Consider the following 20,000-nt stretch of genomic DNA (forward strand, 5'->3'; position numbering starts at 1 on the left):
ATTGCTTAGCACTGTCTGTTGACTTCATACGCTGAGGCAAAAGACGCTAATAAAGACTCTAAATGCTGTGTGTGACCAGACGCCCTTCGTTCAACCGACGGTCCCCCTCTAAGACTTTAGTGGTGTTAGTCTTGTAGCATTATGCAGAAGGGAGGGAGGAGACTGGAGGAGCAAAAAGGCGTTTCTGATTCTGAGCACCTGAATCAGAATGAGATGGTTAGGAAGGTTATTTTTTTTAATATAGCAGCTTTAGAAGTAAACAGAGGCCAAACTGTGCTGTTAAATGCACACTGCCATCCATGTCTTAAGGAACCGTGAGAGTGATAACATGCAGTCCCATTCTAACCTGTGTGTTGCAGGACTAAACCTAGTGTTAACATAACTACTAGTGACGATAGTTAGTTAGGTAGATACTGCTGTTAGAACATATGAAGCTAGAAATGGAGGGAAGGGATGTTAGAGAAAAACATATACAGTTGAAGCACTTTTATAGACAGACAGACAGACTACAAGCACACACGCGCACACACACACACACGTGCACACACACACACACACACACGTGCGCGCGCGCACACACACACACACACACACACACCCACACCCATGTTTGACTGAATATCCTCTGATTGTCTTGATTTCGATGTTGAGATGCAAATGAAGGACACTAAATACGTATCAACAAATAACACCATCCCCTACAGAAGTGATAATAAACCAGTTGAGATTTGGACAAAGCACGTAGCAATATAGGAGAAACATGAGACCCATCACTTGCACATCAAAACAATAAAACAAAAAACATGTAATTGATGCTTGAATCACAGAGCAATGGGGCACATCACATCTATTGCAATTTCATCCCAATCAGAAGAGGAATTGGGGGGGGGGGGGGGAGTAGTACAACCCATGCAAATACTCCACCAATGCACTTAGAGAAAAAGAACCTCTTACTTGCACAAACTAGCGTCCCAGGAGGGGTGGGGAGGAGGAGGAGGAGGAGGAGGAGGAGTCAAAACAAGGACGGAGGGAGGGGTGGGGTAGGGTAGGAGGGGGTGGGACACGGGAGGGAAAATGCTATTAGGTTTGGTGTGAGTCAGTCAACATAATGTTCAATAGCAGACTTGGCATCTCTTGAGCATGCTGTGGTTAACAGAGAGGAGGATGTGAGGTTCAAGCACATCAGCAACAGACAAGACACCAGACTAGAGTTTTGGGATCTTCATAGAGCAACTTTCTGCCAATTTTCAAACAGAAGAAACATTCGATATATAAATCTACGGATGTGTCATTGTGCCATAGGCCTAGATATTAGACATATTGCCATAGGTTTCTACTTGGCCTACAGCTGAACAGTGAACACACATCCTCTCTTGGTAACATGCGTCTAGGGGACTAAGCTACACATACAGACACGCAAACAGAGGAACACCATAAAGGAGGAAAGTGTAGGGTGCTTAAGTTATTATCTCAAGAGGATTATTATAAACTTAATCTGTGAAATTAGTTTCTTAATCCATCATTTACATTCCATCCTCAAATGCAGTGTTCTCTTAAAATCCCACAATCACTTAGCATACCTACCTGTGGAAACCTTATTGAGGAAATCCAAATATATTGTCACCTGTCAAGGCACCAGTGATTGCCTTGGTGTGTGAACTTGTCCCTACTGCTGAAATTAACACCCAGGGGCCAAATCTCAAAATTCTTTCCTTGATTCCTTGTGTCCTTTATCCTCGCTTCCCTCTCAAATCTCATTGGTGGAGAAAGTCTTGGGTTTCCTCCCCCAGACCTTCTCCTCCGTTGTGTTTTGAGAAGGGTGTGAGGAGAGAGGATGCGAGGAATCAAGGAAAGGCTTTTGAGACTGGACCCGACTCGTTCTCCACGTTTTCACTCACCGACTCAAACTGTGCCTGGTCATCCTCTGGCAGGTCACTGGTCTCATACACATCAGGCTCATTAGAGGCCTATGGAAACATATTGAAATCACTTTAATGCAAACATGATATTAACTGATATTGATGACATAAGCTACCTTACTGAGTCTGACTCTGAGTCGTTACTAGTCTATGATAAACACTGTGTACAGCCATTTCAACAAAAGGAACAATAACAACAACTGACACTACCCCGAGGTTTATTCATCGTGGATTGTATATCTACAGTGTGCAGCAGGCCTACACTGCTTTAGCTAGCTAGCAAGCCGGCTTATTCAACACTGGCCAACGCCCCATTCAATGTGACTCAAAATCACAAGCCTGGATAAGATAGCTATCTACAGTTAGCTGGATTGTGTAGCTGTATCCGATATGGTGTGCCAATACAACGTACACTCCCCAGCATATCATATAATTGCTTACTGTAGCATGCCAACTACGGCTAGCTAGCCAAGAAGACGTAAGTTAACGACCCAACTAACTGACCAGATAACGATTAAGCTAGCTAGGCTAGCAAGCCTTCGTGATCTGTCTCCTGTGAACAGGTAGCAAGCTATAATGCTAATCACAAAACACAGTTACGTATCCAGTAAGCTACCTATTGTCTATGTTTGCTGACACACTGGTTGACTGGTAGCAACCTATCGTAAGTAGCTAGCTAACATTAGCCACTTACAATTCCTGGCAAGTTGGCGTATTTGGGATCAGCCATTGTTGAGGATGGAAGGACGAGGCCGGTGGATGAAAAAGCAAACCAGTAGATATGCCAAAAATTGCTGAAATAACGTTGGAAAATGTGGACGTATAACTCGAGCTTAAAGCCAGCAAACGAATGTTTCAGCCGGTAGCTAAAGCTGTATGTGTTCCCTGTATTTTGACAGTTCGATTGTCCTGACAGTGAGGCGACTCGAGGCTCGGTGTCTCGCGAGAGATGCGATTAGCTGAAAATGATGTAATGAGTTTAGAGATGTTGGTCCTTGTAGTTCATTCATATCTCCCCACAGTGGTAAAAAAAAGAAAGAAAAAGTAGACTAAATGAATTTAAAAGGGTAGATCAATTCGAATGTTACTTTCCTTGACAGGGGTGCACACCATACGTCTATGATACCCACGGTGACTTCGTGAAGAATACCTCCTGTTATTGGAGTGAGATGGAGAGATTTTGTGAAACAAAATGATTTTTGGCTACTACAAATATCAATCCCTCATCCAAATAAGTTTGTCGGTGGTGTCCAAAATCAAATTGCATGAATAGCATGGAAAATTGCATACATTTTTTTAGATGTTTGTCTACTGTATGTCAGCAATGGTCATGGATGATGTAAGCCCTTGTAATGAGGGAACAAATAGCCTACAGTATCTTGAAACAAAACATTAGAGACCCAAGTACTGTAGCTCCGTCATTAATACTTTATCAGTGGTGTTCATGCGAGTGGTGCTGATGCAAGGATGCACCTACCGCTTTAACGTTGCCACGCATCAGCGCAGGCCACGCCTAGCCCTGTTAAAGAAAGACCAGCGAGCGAGCTACCAGTGATGCAAGGCATGCTTCAAACATCTCCGCCTGCATCTCGGACAGCTGACTGGACCACTACCCGGCCGGAATAGGCTACTCTTAATTGTAAACGATAGGGGAAATTATAGCTAACAGTAGGCAACAATGTCATGGCTACTGTGATTTTTTTTTTAGCGATATTTGAAGTAAGCAAACTTTCCAAAATTCATGGTCACTTAGATCTATTTTTTCTTTAATCGATTTTGGTCCTGTTTCGCAAGCAAATTGGCAAGAGTGCACGAGATTGTCTGTGTTCCAATCATTCGCAGTAGAGACCGCATTGAATCTGTAGCCGTATGTTGAATTATTGAAAGTAAAGACACCGTAGTTTGTGGTGTTATCATTTCCACCACAGTCTATTTTGAACCTCGACCAAATATTTTTCACAATGGCCGATGCTACCGCAGAATGCAACATCAAGGTGTTATGTCGTTTTCGTCCTCTGAATCAATCCGAAATTGTTCGTGGAGATAAGTTCATCCCAAAATTCCAAGGAGACGATACTGTCACCCTCGGGGTAAGTTGTTGTTTCCGCTGATACCTCTGACATTTGTCATGTTACTGAGTATCACCCAACGGGTGACGCAGGGGTTACTCTACACGTCTCCATCACATTTCACTCTGACCGGTCAAGTCCGGCCACTTTCTCAGTTTCTCCCTCCTTACTAGAAGTCCAGACTTGCTATAGTTGACATGTATTATTTGTATCCGACCGATCATTTTGAATTCGGCGTTTTCTATCAATATCCTTATCTTAACTTTTTGTAATATTTTATACACATAAAATGTACAGGTAATTTTTGAAAATTTGAAGGATACATGGTATGCTGTACTTTCTTTATCCTTCATGATGGCTTATACTACAGTATGAACTTAATTCAGTGAGGTGCTTTGCTTTGGTCGGGAAGCCACCTCGTAGCTTATGTGTATCGATTAGTTCTTTCAGCCATACATGCGAATCGATAATTGGAAAAAAGCCTAAAACAACATTAAATGTCACCATGACATGCTCGCCTGACAACTGAGTCTACATACACATTCCCACTGTCGGCTGTAGCCTACCGTTTTTTTACTTCAGGAAAGACCTCTCCCATCAAATGAATGGTTAGATATATCAACTATGACCTGTAGCGATAGTCCTGTCATCGCAAAAATCAACACACATCAACCATAGAACTGAAAGCCTTAGTTCGGTGGATATCATTTCTAGAAAAGGACATGGGCTTCATGTTTTGTCAGCTCCCTGATTATACTGTTAGGCCTTAATTAGCGCGATTGATTGGCTGAGCAAGAATTCTTTTAGCTGGTATTGCTGTTTTAACTGGTAAAGTAAATGTAAATGTTCATGTTCATGTTGAATTGATCTTTTTGTTATATTGACTGTTTTGCCAAACACCATGCATAAATGATTGCTCATCTACTTTGCTCTTGGAGCTTGATAACAGCCTCCCTGGGTGTACAGAGCAGTAATCTGTGGCTTGCACATAGACATTCCTCTTTAAAGATGTTCAATGCACTTTAAAATGGTGATAATTCATGCTTGGTTATGTGTGAATGTAGAAAATGTTGGTATACTGTGGGTAGTTTGCATTGATTTAATGTTTGATGGCAGAGGGAATGTTCCCATTACTGTTATAGATAGGAATCAGACAAGCTATAAAATAAGAATTGAATATTTTATCAGAGATAGATGCCTTAAACTCAGATTAAAATGTCTGTTTTCGCTGCCATTTCAAAGTAATGATCAATATAATAAGCTTTATCATAGGCTCATTCATAAGCCTGTGACAAAATATCCACTCTAAATTCAAATGTTATGATGCAAAATGCACACATACACACACACACACACACACACACACACACACACACACACACACACACGCAATGAGCACAAAGACACAAAGAAATCCACACCCTTCAGTAGCTTACTCATAGGTCCCTCAGGGTTTATGCCAGCCAATGGTGACGATGTCAGCAGTAAATTCAATTACTCTTACTCTGCTTTCTCTCATTTAAATGCTCTGAGCTGCCAATTCAAGCAGTCTTGTCATAAACATTTATGAGCAATATTGAAAATTAAATGGATTAGTAGTAGCCTAAATTATGTTAAATTGAGCCATATACCTGTCTTTTATATGTGGGATACTAGGAGCTTTAGAGGGCGGATCTGGACACACACATTTGATAGCCGTTATTTTTGGGACTGTATGAATTGAATACATCATGAAGGGAGTGAGAGGCAGTCAGTCTTGATTAGGACACTTTGATCACACAACACACAACTGAAGAAGAGAGATAAAAGAATACCTTAAAACACAAATGGGGGTTGCCCAGTTTTGTGTGCAATTTAACAGATCACAAAATACTGTCTAAAATAAATTACTCACAATTTTGTCTATGAGTAATTTAGTATGAAAATGTAACATTCACTAGACAACAGTGATTGTTGCGAATGCTAGAATTCACATTACAAATCCATAATAATAATAATAATAATAATAATAATATTTTATTGTAGAACGGTGATCAACCAAACCAGATTCAAGTTCTTTCTCCTAACATCTGTGCAGTGACTACATATACTATAGCAGTGTAGAGATAGGCGCTGGAGAGACAGATAACGCCTGGAAATCAGGTTTCTAATTACATTTCCCTTCATCATGTGTCCCACTTCCTCCTTCTGTTCCCTTTGTTTTTTTTTCTGCAGCAAGTAATCAAAGGGATGGTTTTCATCAGTGCAATTGTATTGGATGTGTGGGATGTGTGGGATGTGTGTCGGATGTGTGTTTTTCTCCCCCGCCTTTTCTCCTCCCTCTTCATGAAGCATTTCTCACTTACTGGCTTTATGAGAATGTTGCTGTTTGAATCATTTGAAAATGCATTCCTCCTCCTATCCGGCATGTCCATGAAATGATTAGTGATCTATCATGATTGGATTGGTCAGAGCAGACTTTCCACTGCATTGCTTTCACCAATCGTGCCGTCACAGGTTAGTGATTACCTCAAGGAAGAGAGCTACAGGTAGGAAGGATATATTTTGAGTATTTGGACAGGGCCTGTGTGCCTGAGGAGGAGAGGCTAATGCTACAGCAGTCAGATTTGATTACGATTAGGAACATCAGGCAGGCACAAGGGACCACATAGCAAAGCCTTTGGAGTCAATCCGACTGCTGACAGTTGGTGAAACCAACAGGAATCCAGTGCTGCTTTGATGTTTTTAATCCTCAGTGTCCCTCTTTGTTGCCTGACAGAGGCGATGATTTGGATCAAGGAATGAAAGTGAGTCACATCACCTGTAAGGCTCACCTCATGTTATGATCAGTGTAGGTGAAGGGTACCTGAAGCTGTCTCTGTCTCTGACTCTGACTCTGACTCTCTGACAGTAATAGGAACAGCCATACTCAGCCTTCTGGGTGTGGGTACTCTGCCCTGCTCCAGCCCTGGCTCCAGCCCTGGCTGCTCTGCTGTTCCCCATTGTGAAGTCATGCATAGCTCTCTATGTCTCTATCTCTGCTGACTCTATGTCTCTATGTTCAGCTGAATAGAAAATGTTCCAGTGAACATCAGTTTCGCAGATTTGTCACTTTAAATTCTGCCTGCCTCTAAGATTATACAATATGGTTGTTATTTTCCTGGGTAATTGCACAAACAGAGCTTGGTGCAGGAGTCTGGGGCCAAAAATAAAAGCCTCTGATTTAACACCAATATGCATCTCCAATGCAGTGTAAAATGGTTCCAAAGTTAGAGTTGAAATCATCATTGAGGCAGCACTTTGTGTTTAACACCTCTGCCATTTGAGACTTGTCACTCTGGGGGTTCGTTTGGCAAACAGTTTCCTGTCATCTGAGTCTCTCTGGGAGTTGACCAGTCAGCTACTGCCTATAGCTACAGCTTAGACAGCCCCAATAGCACGCCTCTAGAGCAGGTCTCTGCCGTGGAAGCATTCTGGTTCACTTTGACTGCTACTCTCTGTGTATAGTTTTTTTGTTGTGAAGAGGAAAATCAGCAACTCTTGGAGGACAAACGAACTAGATAAAAGTGCTTCTTGTGTGGCTTTAACAATAAAGAAGCATTTTGATCAAGTTCTCCATTGTCCTCCCAAGAGTTGCTGAATCTCCTCTTCCCTTCAGTTTGCTCCTTAATTGGTTGGAGAGTGAGGTACTGTAGCAGCACAGTTCCTTCTTCCATTACGCTTATTTTTATTTTGTTGTTGTTGTTGTTGTTGCCAACCTTAATGGTTATTTGACGGTACTGTATACTGTAATGGAGGTTTTGACTCATGAGTCTACTATCTGAACTAATGATTTTAAAGTTAGTCTAGGTTGAGTGCTTGAATAAAAACACAGGTACTTCTGCCCCCTGAGTTATTATGTTGTCATCTGCTGAGCTATAAGATATTCTTGTCATGTGCAATGTGACAGTTAGGAGGTTGAGTACCCTTTTAATGAAACAGAATGGATCCCACCACCTCTACTTGAGAGCTGAATGCGATTACGCACTTTAAATAGCACATTTATTCTCTGTCTCTCCCTACCATTTATAATTTTATGGATCCTCTGTCGCTGATGGTTTCTCCCTTTGTGCGGAGCAGTGAAGCAGGTCTACAAGACTCTCAAGGCTATGGTGCTGTTGAAAGCCTCCGGATTCCATTTTTACAAAGCCTTTTAAAAGGACAGCAAAAGGTGTTGGAACAGACAGATGCCATCATCGGCTGCTTCAAAGAAACACATTCTGCACCAAAACCATAAAAGCACTTCCACATGGCCTTCCTCCTTCCTCTTCCTCAAGCACCCTGCTGGGTTTGTTCTGTTGGCCAGCTCCACTACCAGAGTTCAATGATTCTCTTAAATGGTTCCAGATTTGTGAGTGTGAATTTTGTTGGTGCCAAATGTCAAGACTGAAGCTAATGTGTTCTACACCACTGATAATAGGGTTAATTATTCATCAGAAGCCACTTTAGCTGAGAGAAGATTGGACAATCATTTTTCAGTTCTGACAAAGCAGCTTTCATCCTGTGAGCCTTGATCCCTAATGTTCTTAGTCTTACAAGCCGAACTAGCTGATAAGAGCCATTAAAGGCAGCTACAGTACAGTAGCAAACTGATGAGACTGTGGTGGAACCCTATTCAATCAAACCCGATATCGGGTTTCCACCGGGCTAGGTCAAGAACAGCATTCTTCTTGCGCTGTAAGCTTCCACCTTCCGTGCCAAAGCAGAGGCCATTTCAGCAACTCTCGCAAGACATGAACCATGTCCTCTCTCGAATGTCCTTCACAGTATTTTTTGTCTAACCGTATTTCATGGCGAAATGATTCTGCAGCAGCAGAAGTGGTGCGGTGCCTCATGTGAGCAGAGAGAGGGGTGAAGGGAAAGGGGAGACTCATTTAGAGAGAGAGAGAGAGAGAGAGAGAGAGGAGAAGACTTGAGAGTACTCATGAACCTGTGTAGGCTTCTTCCAGGTGCTCAAGTGTCAGGAGTAGAAAGAGTGGTGTACTTTATTTGAGTCAGTAAATGCACAATGATCGAATGATCTGAGATCTGGGACTGTGGCCAGATAGGTCCGTCTATTGTAGGGATTAGGTGCAATTATAGAATGCTCCAGAACAAATCAACATGTAAACTCACTGCCCCAGATACAAATCTCTGCGTCAGAAGATCTCATATATTTTTAATCGGCTGGGGATTGCTGCTTCTCTTCTTCTTTTGTCAATAAGAACATTATCTTGACACCATTATAGCTCCAGCAGCAGTCGACAGCACTGTAGTTCAATCAATACTATTCTCCTTCATGTGTGTGTGTGTGTGTGTGTGTGTGTGTGTGTGTGTGTGTGTGTGTGTGTGTGTGTGTGTGTGTGTGTAATGAGCAGAAGTACGCTTATTCTTTTTTTCTGCCCATTTTCTCTGCCCAAGTCTATTCCGACTGCCATGTTAGGCCCAAGGGAATGTTAATCAATGCTAACCCGCTCATTAGGCTCCTCCTTCCTGCTCGTCAGTGGTATTTGAGGGCAGCTCGCATTAATGCACATGTTCACACACGTGCATTGTGCATACACATGCCCAGACTCAGAGCTCTGGATACTGTAGGTTCTCAGCCTCAGCTACTGAAGCCTCAGCATCTTTACCTTCTTCCCCTCCTGCTGATTTCCCTCTGCTCCATAAGGATGCATTCAAAAAGAGGGAAAACTCGGAACACCTTTTTTCAAGAAGTCATAAAAAAACCTTTTAATCTTGAAACCCAGAATTTCATGGAGAGCCTGGCTGAGTGAGACTGAAACCTTCTGGAAAGGAGGCCACATGCAGAGAGAACTCTGTATTCAGCTAGGTATTATACTCAGTGTCTGTGTAATATCCCACAGCTTAGAGAGAGAGAGAGAGAGAGAGAGAGAGATCCCTTTACCAGACTGATACAGGAGGACAGGTGTGGTCTGTTGAGGTCAGATGAATTCAGGTTATGCTTAGTTCCTGATATTAAAGATGACTGCTGAGATGAGTCAGGCGTCATGGCAACTATGCAGTATTTCTCACGGTTCCTCACACCTCGTCTCATTCTCCCTATCCTTCCCAGAGTCTCCCCTAATTTGAGTTTGTAACAGCCTTTTAATTACATGCCTGTACAATTAGCTCTCTCAGTTCGTTCTTGTATCAGACGTGCTTAAGCTAACGAGAGATTCCCTTGAAACTGTCCGTGTTCATCTGTAATGTAGCGTGCGTCTGTGTTCACTAACACTGCTGTGTGACTGGAACTTAACGCTAACCACCCGCCCTCTGTGTCAGTTTTAACCGGTCTCCGCCCCCATTACATGATGTTGTCGTTGACAACATTAACATAATGAATGTTGATTTGAATACGATCATTACGGCACATTTGTTATGCTGTCAGTTTATCATATGATTTATCATTCAGCTACCATATGTTGTTACTAATGGGGCTCATATGAATGATATTACAGTACTTCTCGTTAGCATCTTGGTGGAATGAAGCTCTTTAATGTTTTATTCTGTGTCTGAGGATCTCATTACTGCACTGTAACAGAGAAGATATGATCTTTGGCCACTGAAGGACCACTGACTCGACCGACAGACACCTTACTGACTTGGTGCATATCACTTAACCATCCAAAGGTATCATTCTCCATCAACATGAATGAATACATCTGGCTTGGGGCTGATTTACTAATTGGATCACTGGTAGTCAGAGGTCGATCGCGTGGTGCAGAAACCATTTCTCTCTGAAGTCTGAAGGAGGACAGGCTTCAGACAGAGTCTTTAGGACAGAGTCTTTAGGACAGAGTCTTTAGGACAGAGTCCAGTATGTTGTCTTAGATCCTGGAGGCTACATGAATGAACAATAATGAGGACCGCAATTTTGACTTTGTTGTGTAATATCCCCAATGATTTTATTTGTATACAGTACACATACTGTAGACGTTTGTATTCTGTGTGCTTGCTTTTAAAATTGTCAAATAAACTTAACTAAACTAAACTAGGCTACGTTAAATGGATTGAGTTGCCATGGTTTGAACTGAAAGTGGGTCTGTTAGGTCATATAGCCGTCATCGACCGTATCATGAGATATTTTATATTCCCTTTGAGATTAGAATGGGCTGGACAGCTGGGGTCTTTGAATAGGAGGGCTGGGATGCATTTAGCCCTCAGGCTGTGATTCATTTATCCAGTGCCTTTAGGTTCAACTCATTTTTGACTTCACAGCCCTGGTCTGTGTGGTGTATGTATGAAGGTTTCAGAGAGTCCTGTCAAACATGTTCAACCATTGGAACGCACCAACTGTCAGATTAACATCAACACATCTCCATCATCTCTCAGATGGCAGTCTCTCTCTCTCTCTCTCTCTCTTTCTCACTCTCTCTCTTTCTCTCTCTCTCGCTCTCTCTCTCTCTGAGATGGCTCTCTCACTCTCTCTCTCTTGTTCTCTCTCTCTCTTTCTCTCTCTCTCTCTCTCTCTCTCTCTCTCTGTCTCTCTCTCTCTCTCTCTCTCTCTCTCTCTCTCTCTCTCTCTCTCTCTAAGCTGTAGTAATCTCTTCCTCTGTCGAGGGGGTCATGCCAGTCTCTACAGCTCCCTCCCACGGTGGCATGGTGGCGCCTCTAGATATGTCACTTCCCTGTGGACACAATCCTGTGATTCGTTGCCACCTCTCTCTCTCTCTCTCTCTCTCTCTCTCTCTCTCTCTCTCTCTCTCTCTCTCTCGCCCACTCTGTCCTCTCCTCCTGAGAGCTAGAGGATGCATGGTTCTCCTTCCTTAGCTCTCCTGCCTTTCTTGGCTTTGAGAATTCTTGAACAAAGAACTTTCCCCTCTCTTTATCTCTCTCTCTCTCTCTCTCTCTCTCTCTCTCTCTCTCTCTCTCTCTCTCTCTCACTCTCACTCTTCTGCTTAATGAATTATGCAAGTGCTCTACTTCGATGCAGGACTAATTGCTCTACTTTTTGTGTGGAGCGTTCCAAATCCTTGGAACTTGCCAGTGTAATGACACTGTTAATAAGCAAAAGGAAAATGTTTGATGATGATAAACAGTTTGAGGCACCTTACCTTCAGTAAAAGCAATCAACACGTATCTGCAGAATTCACATTTGTCATGACTCTGTCAAAGCAGGCGTGCATTCTAGCTGTTGGTATCGAGGGATTGTGTAGCTCATCTATTTTCAGTATTTGCTCGAGGGATTGTGTAGCTCTATTTTCAGCATTTTGCTTGAGAGGATTAGTTGACAGCTTTGCCATATTTCTGTGAATGGAGGTTCTGATGTAACCTATATCAGGGGTTTTGCTGTTGTGGAGGAGAGTGTAATGATGTTGTTATCTGCTGTTGTGAAACCTGATTAGCAGAAGTGATCTAGTTTGCAGGAGCTGCCTGAAACAGACAGGAGAGAGCAGGAGCAGCCCACTGTGTTAGGCCGTGGAATACCTCTGGGAGGGGGGAGGGGAGGGGAGGGGAGGGGAGGGGAGGGGAGGGGAGGGGAGGGGAGAGGAGAGGAGGGGAGGGGAGGGAGCAGGAGCAGCCTTCTCTGTGTGCAAGGGACTGGAATACCTCTGAGAGGGGAGGAGGGGAGAGGGGAGGGGAGGAGAGGGGGGATGGGGGGAGTAGGGGAAGAGGAGAGGAGGGGAGGGGAGAAAAGAGGAGGAGGGGGGAGAGTAGGAGAGGGGAGTAGAGGAGTAGAGGAGAGAGAGGAGGGGGAATCAGAGCAGAGGAGAAGGGAGGAGAGGAGGGAGATGAGATGAGGGGAGGGCAGAATCCTTCTCTTCTCAGTCTTTAAAGGGGCCACCGCCAGTGGGAGGAAAACACACTCACCAAATCCCTAATCCTCTTATTTATCAATCTGTGCATTATTCATTTATTTTTCTATTTATTTATGTATTTATTTATTTATCTGTCTATCTATCTCCCCAAACGGAGGCAGCGATGCGTTGGGATGGAATGAGGAGCGATAGATGGATATATAAGAGTGTTGGAAGTGAGAGTTTAATCCCTGTGTGGCTCCCAGTAAACCCAGGCCGACTCAACCTACTCAGCCTGCCCAGCCTGCTCAGCCTGCCCAGCCTGCTCAGCAGCTTTGGCTGGAGCAGAGCCCTGGTGGTCTCCAGAGCTAGGCATATTAGACCACGTCTCTCTCCCACACCTTCATTTAAATTCAGCTGCTGTATCTCTCCACGCCCCCCTCTCCTTTCTCCACCACCACCACCCCCTCTTCCTCCTCCTCCTCCTCCTCCACCTCCTCCTCCTCCTCCTCCTCCTCTTTCTGGCTCTCCCACCATCCTGTTTCCTCCTGTATATACCTCCCCTCTCTTTGTCAACCACTCACATGTCTTCCCTCAGTCTCACACCAACAACAGACTGAGGACCAGCTGTCGGAAGAGCCCGCGTTTCACATGCACACACACACAGACTCGCACCCACGCACACGCACACACACACGCACATGCATATGGAGACACACATACACACACACAAACAAACACGCAGAGCTTATTTTATGTTCTGCACATCCACATAATCACATTTTAGGAGATTAGCTAACATGCTAACATATTCGCATTTACCATGGAGGCGGAAACCACAAATGGCTTCAAAAGGAATGTTCACTTTTATAACCATCTCATTTCATTCACTCCAGTGAAGGCCACATCACATTTTCTGCTCTGCACAGCATTTCAAGTGCATCATTTAAGACAAGGCCAAATGTAATTAAACCTGGTGGAGTGTATTTTTGCACTTGGCGATGTGATAATAACTCTAAGTAAATAACAGACACACAAATGTGTACACTGATTTAACTAAGATTGTCACAACCACAACTCAGTAGCAAGATATTAGTGGTCTTTGTTGTCGAAATAGCCAGGAAATATAAACAAATTTGAGCAAATGAGTGAGAAAATAGCCTTTGTAAGTAATATGTCCTGTAATGATGAACTCCTACAATGTCCATAGCCACTTGTATACCATGTGATTACCCCCCAAATACATCACTTTGGGTAAAATCCTCAAACTAGCGATGCCTAGCTTTTTATCTACAGAACACATTTAGAAGGTGTTTTTCACACGTTTGTAAGGTGATCTGGACAATGATTTTGTTAATTCCCTTTTTAATGTATGTCTCTCGCAGAAATGGATAACTGAAACCCTTTAGGAGACCTTCAAGGCAATTAGGAGATATTAAACGTTGCTCCCTTTACTGTCTCCATCTCAGTGCTTTGTAATGGAATAACAGAAACCTACTGTGTACTGACTGTATGGAGATATTGAACTCATCTCGTTTTCATCACTGAACTTCGTCGAGGCTCTTGTGTTTCTGCTGAGCATTCATTATTCAGAAGAGTGTGTGATCCTAAAATACAGTGTTGGGGAAACATGTGCTGAGTGCGCACACACACCCTGCAGGGCTCAAGATACTCACACACACACACACACACACACACACACACACACACACACACACACACACACACACACAGAGACACAGACACACACACACACACACACACACACACACACACACACACAGATACACACACACACACACACACACACACACACACACACACACACACACATACACACACACACACACACATGCACACACATGCACACACAGGGCTCAGAGTTACACTCGATGGACTAATTAATGAGTCTGTGCACAGTAACAGCAGGGGAGGAGGGAGAGGTGGGTGGGTGTGGGGAGGAGGGGGGTATTGTTTTATTATGGATATTTCACTGCAGTGTCTCTCCATCTCCATACCTGGGCCATCTGACTAATGTGCCTTGATTCGATCATGGAAACAGGCTCCTGCAAACAAACCATTTACCCCACTTTCAATCTCATACTCACTTACTCAACCGCCCCCCCCCCCCCAACCGCTCCAAACCCCTCCCCACAGACACACACCCCTCTCTCCATGTCTACCTTTTCCTCTCTCTCGCTCTCTACCCCCCCCCCCCCCTCTCTCTCTCTCTCTCTCTCTCTCTCCCCAATATCTCCTCTCTCTCTCTCTCCCCCTATCCCCCCCCCCCTCTCTCTCTCTCTGTCAATACCCCCCCTCCTCCGCACCATCAGTTCCAGCTCTCGGCTCCATCCATCCCTCTCACTCCATCGCTCCATTCGTCTACTCCTCCCCCTCTCCCCCTATCCTTGAGCCACAGAGGATGTGTCTAATGGATCTACCTGTGATGTGATCTCTCCCTAGGGGGTAGCTGCCTCAGTCACACACACACACGCACGCACGCACGCACACACACAACACACACACACACACACACACACACACACACACACACACACACAGACAGACAGACAGACACACACACACACAGACACACACACACACACACACACACACACACACACACACACACACACACACACACACACACACACACTCCCTAAGGCCCACCACAAAGGCAGCCATCCTATTCAAAGCACCATCTTCAGAAATGAAGAAATGGAGACATGCCCTGAGTACATGCTCTGCAAAACACATTACATATACAATAGTGGTACATACATGCACTCAAATATTGATGTGCTTTATATCATAGCATGTTGAAGAGCACATCAATATTTTAGTGCATGTATGTGGTGTCTTCATTATTTTGTCCTTCAGGACTCTGCTGTAAAAGGGTGCCTTATCACACACGCACGCACACACAGACACAGACACAGACACAGACACAGACACACACACACACACACACACACACACACACACACACACACACACACACACACAGGGGAGTAGAGGTGTTTACAGTGGGTTCAAGTGATGAAGTGTTGCCCGAAAAAACTGAAGGTGTGTGTTTGTCTTGTCCTTACAGGGGAAGTCGTACGCGTTTGACCGGGTGTTCCCCACTAACACCACACAGGAACAGGTGTACAACACCTGCGCCAAGCAGATAGTCAAAGGTGAGTCTGTCTCTGACATCTGTCTTTAGTACAGCACCTGTGCCCAGCAGATAGCCCTGGAGAGTGGGTGGATGACCGTCTCTACCACACAACTAACAGCAACAACATGTGGAGTGGATATGTTGTGCTATTGTATGCATCTCCTATTCCTTTGTGTTCAGTTGAGCTCTACTACAAGGGCGGTAGAGGTAAACACCGCGTTTGATACCCTTCCTCATTCCGTTCCATGCATTGCAATGACCCCGTCCTCTGATTTCTACCTCCACCGGCCTCCCCCTGCTCTACTACGAGTGAGTGCCTAACGGAGCAGACCCGAAATGTAATAAGATAGGAACTTTATCTCCTCTGATGTATCCAAATGATAGGCAAATCCTGAATGGACTGCTCCATATGAAGTATTCTCTCTCTGGCTCTCCCCTCCTGCTGCTGTCAGCCTCTATGTCTGCCTCAGTGCCTCAACCTTACTTTCTCTCAGCTTGCATCCAGCTCCCACTCTCCCTGTCACCGGCTTTCTTCTGCCAAGCTCAGCGACAGAGCTGCGCTCAACTGAATTTGGGTCGGATTGACTCTGTAACAGAGAATGATTTATCGGGATACAGCTGAACCGTTAGCAAGAACAGACTGATCAAATGGGGTAGAACAAGGAGTAGGACATCAAAGGTGGCGATGGAGAGAAGGAAGGAGGACGAGGAATGCAACGTAGGATTTGAAAAAAGGAAAAATCGAACGTTTTAGAGGGAGTGTGGCCAGCTGAGTCAGACTGGCTGCAGGACAGAGATAAGTGGACTCTCTCTCTCTCTCGCTACCTCTCTCTCCCTCCCTCCCCCCCCCCCCCCCCTCTCTCTCTCTCTCTCTCTCTCTCTCAGCAACAGTGGTCTGATTGTCTGCCATCCGTTCCTTATCTCACCTTCTCTTCATTTCCTTTCAAAGACACGGTCTCTGTGCCTCGTTTAGGCCTCGGTGGTGCAACCTTCCCCCCTATACTAGAATAGCTCTGAGAGGAAGACATCGTGTGGTGAACAGCGAGACTGAAAGCAACAGAAGGGAGGAGAGATAAAGGAGGGAGGAGCGAGAGAGGATGGGAGCAATTAGACTGTCTCTGGTCTGAGCCTGGGAAATCTGAGGCCTTCTCTAAGCCAATGTATTTTTGCTTGTGAATGTTTGACTTTCTGCATTGGTGTTTTTCACACCCCGAGTGCCAGCGGCAGAGAATGCGCAGCTTGTGATGTTGTGATGTCTGACTGGTGTAATAATATAACCTTAATGCTCTGAAGCGAAGAAGGAAAAAACTAATTGGAAATGAAAAAATGTTGAGAAAATAAATCAAGGTATTTCGGCCTGTAGCTAGCCTTCATCAGGGTTTGAGTTCCTTTGCTGTTGACTTCAATTCTCGACCCCTACCCCCCCCCCCCCCCCCCTCTCTCTCTCTCTCCAGATGTTCTGGGGGGATACAATGGTACGATCTTTGCCTATGGACAGACCTCCTCAGGGAAGACCCACACCATGGAGGTCAGTCTGCACACCGCACAACCATACCTCTACATCAGGGGAGGTCGGTGGAGGTAGAAATCGGAGGATGTTTTCATTGTAATGCACGGAATGGAATGAGGAATGGCATCTAACATGTGTTTGATACCATTCCTCATTCAATTCCATGCATTACAATGAGCCCATCCTCCGATTTCCATACTGCTCTACATGCAATAGTCTATCTCTTTTTAACAATCTCCCTTGTGTTTAGTTCCTTCTTTCTCTTAGTCAGTCCCTCTGACTCTTTTCCCCATGTTACCTCCTCCAACTCTTCCCCCTGTTCCTACTACTCCTTCTCTCCTTCTCTCTAACATCCCTTCTTTCTGTCTCTCTCAGGGGAAGCTACACGACGCCCATGGGATGGGCATCATCCCCAGAATCGCCGAGGACATCTTCAATCACATATTCGCCATGGATGAGAACCTGGAGTTCCACATAAAGGTGTGTGTGTGCTGCAGGGGAGGCTGGTGGAGGTAGGAATCGGAGAACGGGCTCATTAGCCGGCTTCCTACAGCAGTTTACGCCGTGCATGCCAGTGCGTGCCAGTGCTTGCCAAAGCCATTTCTCCACAGTCGCTCCCAGCTTTCAGCAGGGCTTACTCCAGGCCTATTCAGTGTTTAAAACTCTGGCTTTCAGCCTCCTCTACCCCCCTGGTCCTTTCAGCCTCCTCTACCCCCCTGGTCCTTTCAGCCTCCTCTACCCCCCTGGTCCTTTCAGCCTCCTCTACCCCCCTGGTCCTTTCAGCCTCCTCTACCCCCCTGGTCCTTTCAGCCTCCTCTACCCCCCTGGTCCTTTCAGCCTCCTCTACCCCCCTGGTCCTTTCAGCCTCCTCTACCCCCCTGGTCCTTTCAGCCTCCTCTACCCCCCTGGTCCTTTCAGCCTCCTCTACCCCCCTGGTCCTTTCAGCCTCCTCTACCCCCCTGGTCCTTTCAGCCTCCCTTACGCCTCCTTATGAGGCCAAACGGGGCTAGGGGCGTGGTTTAGAGCGAGGGCAGGATATTCTTATCATGTTGGCTAGCGAACTTGGTGGGTGGCATGCATCATCCAAGTCAGCTCACTGTAACTACACAAAAGAATGGATTTGAATAGCGCTTTTTACATACGTACAATTGTCAATTTATGGGGTCCAGAGGCAGATTGAATGCTGAAATTCAAGTATTTTCACACCAACAACCAGTTCCCTCCTGGAACCCGGTTCCTGTCATGGAACCCCCCCCCCCTCCACCACTGACAGTACCTAGTCTAGCCACGTGCCATATTGCCATTTGTCTGCAAAGCCACAACAATCCTCATAAAATCTCATAATACCTAGTACAAATCCATAGGATCAAAGATTACTCTCGCATTAGTTTACAGATTTGTAGAGTAGTTCTCCTCCTCCCCCCTCAACTATCTCCTAGAAGAGTCACTCAGTACGCTGTCTCCCATCTCCACTAGGTGTCCTATTTTGAAATCTACATGGACAAGATCAGAGACCTCCTGGATGGTAAGTGGAATGTACTGTGACACCTACATACCAGGGGAGGCGGTAGGGAGGAGGTAGAAATCGGAGGACAGGCTCATTGTAATGCATGAAATGGAATGAGGAATGGTATATACTACACACGTATGACACCTCATTCCATCCCATACATGACAATGAGCCTGTCCTCTGATTTCTACCTCCACACAGACAATGGCTGTTTGGTAGAAGAAAGAGATAGACTTGCATGAGTAAGGTAAATTAGCAACAGCCTGAGTGTAAAGCTTCATCCCAGGGGGATGAACCTCCTGCAGGCAGTTTACTGTAAACATGTTTAATACAATGATTTGCAAATGAGTAGAGAGGAGAGTAGTACTTTATTAATCCACAAGGGGGGAATTCATTTTCAGCAGCAGATATACAAAGGACCACACACTGTACTGTATAATCTGTACATGGTAATTATTATTATTATTATTATTATTATTATTAGATTTATAATAATAATAATAATACACATTTTAAAACACATACATATAAAAACAGTCAACAGTAGACAATACACGCCCATAATATACTGTGAGCCTCTCAGTGCAAAACAGTGAAGGCCGGTGGAGGTAGAAATCGGAGAACAAGCTCAATGTAATGCGTGGAATAGAATGAGGAATGGTATCAAACACGAATGAGCCCGTCCTCCCATTTCTGCCTCCACCAGCAGCCTCCCCTGGTGCAGAACCACAAAAAGTGCAGTGCCATTAATCATAGAAACACTAACAGTTATATGGAAGTTATATGAAAGTTCTAGTATCTAGTATCTAGTTATAACACTAACAGTTATATGGAAGTTATATCTAGCAGGCAGTTGACTGTAAGTCTTTCTCTCATATTATACAGTATAAAGTCTTGATATGAAAAATGTATGATGTGCATATAATGTGACGTTATAGAGAAGCCTAGCTTCCTGTAGCAGTATTATCTATCGGATTATTTCTGTAGCCAAAGGGAGGGATGAGAATTCTCATTTGCATTCAGGAGAGAATATTGAGTCAGGAGCATGAAAGTAATAAACGAGAGAGAGAGAGAGAGAGAGAGAGAGAGGAGAG

At 44.6% G+C, this 20,000-nt stretch overlaps 2 protein-coding genes across 2 annotated transcripts in view; one reads left to right on the plus strand and one right to left on the minus strand.

Moving 5' to 3' along the window:
* Positions 1 to 2,841, minus strand: part of dctn2 (dynactin 2 (p50)) — a 9,805-nt gene extending 6,964 nt beyond the window's left edge. The window contains exons 1-2 of the mRNA XM_083669144.1: positions 2,614 to 2,841; positions 1,899 to 1,967 (exon numbers count right to left, since the gene is read on the minus strand). Coding sequence (XP_083525270.1) covers positions 1,899 to 1,967; positions 2,614 to 2,649 — 105 coding nt within the window. The 5' untranslated portion in view covers positions 2,650 to 2,841. The remainder of the gene's footprint in view (positions 1 to 1,898; positions 1,968 to 2,613) is intronic.
* A 1,039-nt stretch (positions 2,842 to 3,880) lies between these two features.
* The window catches only part of kif5ab (kinesin family member 5A, b), a gene marked incomplete at both ends in the record, with an annotated part of 31,977 nt that continues 15,857 nt past the window's right edge, over positions 3,881 to 20,000 (plus strand). The window contains 5 exons of the mRNA XM_083667661.1: positions 3,881 to 4,009; positions 15,818 to 15,905; positions 17,341 to 17,414; positions 17,772 to 17,876; positions 18,873 to 18,921. Coding sequence (XP_083523787.1) covers positions 3,881 to 4,009; positions 15,818 to 15,905; positions 17,341 to 17,414; positions 17,772 to 17,876; positions 18,873 to 18,921 — 445 coding nt within the window. The remainder of the gene's footprint in view (positions 4,010 to 15,817; positions 15,906 to 17,340; positions 17,415 to 17,771; positions 17,877 to 18,872; positions 18,922 to 20,000) is intronic.

Source organism: Argentina silus, assembly GCF_951799395.1.
Source record: "Argentina silus genome assembly, chromosome: 4".
NCBI lineage: Eukaryota > Metazoa > Chordata > Actinopteri > Argentiniformes > Argentinidae > Argentina > Argentina silus.